Source organism: Nothoprocta perdicaria, unplaced genomic scaffold (assembly GCF_003342845.1).
Source record: "Nothoprocta perdicaria isolate Ctin4 unplaced genomic scaffold, notPer1 scaffold_9, whole genome shotgun sequence".
Classification (NCBI taxonomy): Eukaryota; Metazoa; Chordata; class Aves; order Tinamiformes; family Tinamidae; genus Nothoprocta; species Nothoprocta perdicaria.
This window is the reverse complement of record NW_020456198.1, coordinates 5,650,949-5,656,530: the sequence shown is the minus strand read 5'-3', so window position 1 is coordinate 5,656,530 and position 5,582 is coordinate 5,650,949. Positions and strand designations below refer to the sequence as shown.

The 5,582-nt window shown below is 47.9% G+C and overlaps 1 protein-coding gene across 1 annotated transcript; it reads right to left on the bottom strand.

Moving 5' to 3' along the window:
- Positions 1-427: 427 nt before the first annotated feature.
- Positions 428-5,209, bottom strand: PDHB (pyruvate dehydrogenase E1 beta subunit). The gene is made up of 9 exons (XM_026052533.1): positions 5,018-5,209; positions 4,753-4,860; positions 4,622-4,684; positions 4,504-4,539; positions 4,123-4,408; positions 3,087-3,197; positions 2,379-2,470; positions 1,755-1,896; positions 428-1,394 (listed from the first exon to the last, which is right to left on the bottom strand). The coding sequence occupies exons 1-9, from the start codon at positions 5,207-5,209 to the stop codon at positions 1,249-1,251; spliced, it is 1,176 nt and encodes a 391-aa protein (XP_025908318.1). The 3' UTR covers positions 428-1,248.
- Between the last annotated feature and the right edge of the window lie 373 nt (positions 5,210-5,582).

Genomic DNA, 5,582 nt, shown 5'->3' with positions numbered 1-5,582 from the left:
GGAATTGCTCCAGCAGAGTGGTGGTGGGTGCATTCAGCTAGGACTGCCCCTGCAAGCCTGACTTCCCAGGAATGGAACAGCCCTTCTACGAGTGGGGAATATGGTGAAAGCTTCACCCGGACAGCTCCTGGCCTGGAACTGCAATAGGACCTGAGCTCTTCTGCTGCTCATGCAGGTAAGCATCTCCTCCTCCCCTCCAGTTAAATGTATGTTAGCCATGCATTAGCCAAATGTGTAGCCATGACATGGAGCAAGCTGCACTGCACAGCTCCTGGAGGCAGCCTTTGCTCTTTACCAGAGCAGTAACAGGAGCTACTTAACAACAGTGTTCTGGAGGCTGCGTGTCAGGACTTGTCCCTAAGCTAAGCACAGGGGAGCTGAGCTGCCTGGAGGCGAGTGCAGCTGATCCCACCTGCCACATGAGGACTGGTAGCTGCTACAAGTGTAGGCCAAGGCTGTGCTGCTCTTCAGAGCCAGCCATACAGCATCGCCATAGAACGGCTTTTTATTGTAAGAACTGTAATTGAGAGTGCTGTGTGCATCTGTAGTAAGTTTAATAATGCATAAGTTTTGGCAACTCAAAATGCTTTATTGCTTTAGGTGGTAAATAGTGAAAAAAAGTTATTGTCCATCACATACCGAAGACGATCACTATCTTTATTTAAGCCACGCTGCAGAAGCTTTACTGCATGAGACTAGTTTTCTTCAAACTAAACAGGGTAGCCATCTCTAATACTTACCACAGACTTTTAAAACACCTTTGTCTAGATAGTTGCACTTAAGTTGTGATGCTGAAAAACAAGGCTCAACTCCACTCTGGTTTAATCATTCACCTTTAATAAGCCTTGCTCGCACAGGCCCCAGGAGCCCACTGCTCACTGCTGTTCTTTACCTGACCGCCTCCACAGTCACCTATATCGCCTCCAGTCTGATAATTACAAGACAGGCAAAAGCAGAGGGTTTAGTCACCCTCTGAATTCAGAATAGGATTTCTCCATATACTGTAACACCAATCCACTTGTACTGCTGAAGTACAAGCTCACTTACAAATAAGCATTAGTACATCATCACAGGGAAGTACGGCTTAGAGGATACCCCCATTACACACAGCCATATAAATATTCAGGGAGGTCATAATGTTTTTTCCACTGTACAAAAGTTCATGTAGCTATACAACAGTTAGGCATTCAGCTCGTCGTACAACATTAATGCTTTTTAAAGCAGTACTTTAAAATATGTATTTACAATTTAGATATTTAAGGTTTTCTTCACTGCAAATATTATATCCTTTACTTGAGGTATGCAGTTATCTTCTAGAATTTTTGCATAAGGCATAGGAACATCTGCACCTGTAACACGGACAGCTGGAGCATCCAGGTAGTTAAAGGCAGGTCCTGAAACAGAAGAGAGCTGTTAGTTTGCCAGATAGTGTAGCTCTCAATTCAATTTCTGAATCCTAAACAGTTTCATTCTTGCAGTTTTAATATTCCAGGGCTAGCTGTTCTTGACTTGCTTATCTTTATGCCCTAAGGGTTGGATGGAAAGCTACTATCCTGCTTATTATACAGTCAGGTTCTTGGGATAAAAGTTATCCCAAGTGGGTTAAGCAAGATGGCTAAACTCAAGTTCTTCAGATACAAGAGCCCATCTTTATCTTATTATCTGCATTTGGCTTTATCGAGCAATTCATGAAGAAGCCATCAGGATTCAGAGTAACCCATCAGATCAACAAGTATATTGCAAAACTTAAATACCTTCCATGATCCTGGCACAGATTTCAGCTCCTACTCCAAACTGTGGCCATCCTCCTTCTACAGTTACGAGATGGTTTGTCTTGACAACACTGGTTTCTATTGTCTCAATATCCATTGGTCGAATAGTACGTAGATTTATAACCTTAAAGAAAGTGAACAAATCAGTTCTATCCTCTTAAGCCTCTTGGTTACTACTGCTTGGGTACCATGTCCTCTGCCATTTTCAGCTGTTCTGACTTTAAGGATAAGATTTAAATGTCAACAAAATTATAAACTCTTTATCTCGACAGGCTTTTTACAGAATGATTTCTATTGGTTCCTGGAAAATCCCAGACACATCAGCCTTACTATATCTATATATATCGATACAATTATAGTGTACTGTTCCGCTTATGATCATACACAGCTTCAAACATTCTGCCTTAATTCTGTGATGAAAAGGTCAAATGCAGAAACACAAATTGCAGGCACCTAGCTCACTGATTCTGAACACATTTAAAAATATACAAAATCAATTCTTAAGACAGTTAAGCTTTGCAGGGCCTGAACAAGACACACTTTTTTTTTTTCTCCTTTTTCCCCCCCATCTGTGGAAAGGGAAAAGTAACCAAAAACTTTACACACCTCACACTCGACACCTTCCTTGGCAAGTACAGCAGCAGCCTCCAGACAGTGTCCCACGGGTCTCGAGTGGGACACTAATGTAACATGAGTGCCTAGAAGGGAAATAAGATGTGAATTTTTTCCTCTAACTTCCATACTCTTTCCAAGGTAATGTCAGGATCCCCTTGTAAATTGAAGTATTTGCCATTTCAGTTAAATATAAAGAATTCCACAGCCACAGCCTGGAAAATGGCAGTGGAAGGACTATGTCAAGACCAAATCTGCCTCCTTGAATTCAGGGAACTGAAAAGAGACTGAATTTACTTCTTAGGTTATTCCTTTTAAACCTTCAGATGTGAAATTATGAACAGCCTACAGCGCTTTTGGTCTTTTTGGAAAAAAAACAAACAAAAACTACTCCCCCAAATTTCTCAAGTGGAGAAAAAAAGCTTTTCAGACATTACCTAAGGCTGTATCCTTATATAGTAGTCTTTTAGAAAGCTACAGATTTCAATGGGACAATGAAAACCAAGTGACATTGCTTTATATAGGGAACAGAAAAATAGAGTCAGGATCCCATAGGATAAAACAACATTTAGCATTTGAAATGTTTTCCTGTTTTTTGTGAAAACAGTGCTTTAAGAAGGGTTAAAAACACACGCGCACACCCCAGACCTCTCTTTGAGCAGTTCAGTTAGTAAGGATACACTGGCTGTGTTCACATCTTACCTTGCCTTTCTACTTTGGCCTTTCCGATTGGAATAAGAAAATCCTTTGACTGTGCCTCTTCTGACATTTCAAAGGGAACCCCATACAGCAGTTCATTCTCCAGCATCACAACTAGAACAAAACCGGCTTGGATTAATTTGTAGTGCTACAGGCATGGAGGATGACAGTACTAGGGCAGACCAGCTCAACTAGGAGTTGAGTGTGTTGAGGGAAGGGCAATTTCAACTTTGACGTCACTACTGAATTATCTTAAAAACTTAAATCACTTGCTTAGAACCAGACTTAAGCAGAATCAAGCATTTAACTTATGGTACATGATGGTAATAAGTGTTAATACTAAACTTAAGGTGTTATGAGTTCTTTTAAAAAATTACAAAAACTGAGTTATGCAGACTAGTTTGATAAGGATAATTGACTTAAAGCCTCTGTTTTTACAGTGTTACCTTTTAAAGTTTATAGAACTGAGTGTACAGCTTGTGTACAACTAGATGGAATGAAAGTGGAGAGGGTCATGTTCTAGAAAACGCTTCTGCAGAATGGCTAGTTGTAAAATTAGGTCTTAGATGTTGCAGACATGCCTGTGAGAAAGGAAAGCAGAGGCTGCCCTGCTTTCAGTTAATGACAGGGTATTCTGAACATATCATCTGAATTTCAAGATCTATAAAAGCAAGTTATACACTCAGATGCTGTATATGCAGAACGTCTCCCTGACTGAGTTTTATCCTCTTAACTTCCTTTAAGATAGATTCATAAATGCTTCTTCCAAGCTTCCACGTTGGTACCAAATTAGGATTAAAGATAAATTAGCTGGCAACAACACAAAATTAAAGCCTACTGTAAGCAAGCCATGTGATTTACAACAAAAGAAGGATCAGAATCAATATCTCTGTGCCTTTGCAAGTACCTTAAAGGAAGAGTAAAGCAGCCTTAAGTGTTTAGGGTTTCAAACATTTTAAATGGGGTGCAAGGTGAAACATGAAGCGATGTTCTTTTGAAGAACTAACGGTAGCTATTGCCGCGATCTGAATGTGTTCACCTGGATTATCATCCCGGATGGAGGTTTTAAGCAGACCTTTGGCATCCTCCGAGCTCCACGGACTGACAACTTTCAGGCCTGGGCAGTGGCCATACCAAGCAGCGAAGCACTGCGAGTGCTGGGCAGCGACGCCGGCGGATGCCCCGTTGGGGCCCCTGAAGACGATGGGCACGGCGATGGATCCTGCGGACATGTAGCAGGTCTTGGCAGCGGAGTTTATGACCTGGTCTATGGCTTGCATGGAGAAGTTGAATGTCATGAATTCACACACTGGCCTCAGCCCAGCCTATTGAAGTCAGGATACATGTGAGTAGGGGGGTTAATGCAAAAGAGCTTATTTGAAAATTTAATTCAGCAGTAAAGAAACGTAAATTTACCAACCATAGCAGCACCAACAGCAATCCCCGTGAAGCCCATCTTAAACAGAAAAAAAGCCAGGGTCAGTGTCTGGGATCAGGGGGCACGAGGATCACCAGGGCTAGGTGAGGTGCGGCCGTACCTCCGATATGGGGGTGTCGATTATCCTCTTGTCCCCAAACTTCTTCCAGAGCCCCCGGGAGATCTGCAGGGGACGGGAGGGGTGAGGGGCGGCGCGGGGCCGGCCCCCGGCCCGCACGGGCGGCCGCTCACCTTGTAGGCGCCGTCGTACTGCGCCACCTCCTCGCCGAGCAGGAAGACGCGCTCGTCGCGCTCCAGCTCCTCGTCCAGCGCCTGGTTCAGCGCGTCGCGCACCGTCACCTGCGGCAGCGGCGCTCGGGCAGCCGGGGCAGCCCCCGCGCACCCCGGCACCCCCCAGAGGCGGCCGCCGCTCCAGCGGGGCCTCACCCCGAGCCGGGGCGGGGAATCCCCTCTCCCTTCCCGTCCCATCAGGGCCCCTCTCCCTCCCCGCCGGTACCTGTATGGCGGCGGGCGCGGAGAGCCGGATCCCCCTGCGCAGCTGGAGCAGCCGCCCGGCGGCGGGGCCCTGCGGAAGGCAGAGGTAAGAGGCGGCGGCGGCGGGGGGTCCCCGCCCCGCCCCGCCCGTGCCCACCTGCCGCCCGCTCGGCGCCAGGCGCCGCAGAGCCCTCGCTGCCGCCGCCGCCGCCATCTTGCCCGTGTCCTCTAGCGCCAACCGGGATGGGGCGGGAAGCGCTGCGCGCCACCGATGACGTCACGGCGCCGGCTCCACGGCAACCGCCGCACGCTCTCGCGAGAGCGGAGAGAGGCCGCCACTTCCGCTTCCCCGCAGCAACGGCTGCGCGGCCCGTTGGGGCCGAGGCTGGGGCCGCCCGTGCAGCTACGGGGCGGCGCGAGGGTCATATTGTTCGCGGGACCCGCACGCTCCGGGGGGCTTCCACCTCCGCTGCACCCGGCTCCTTGCCGCGGCCGGGGGCGGGGCCTCGCAGGAAGGGGGCGGAGCTTGCGCCAGGCCCCGCCCGCCGCGGCGGCGGCTCCGTTCCGCGCCCGCCCGGTCCCGCCGG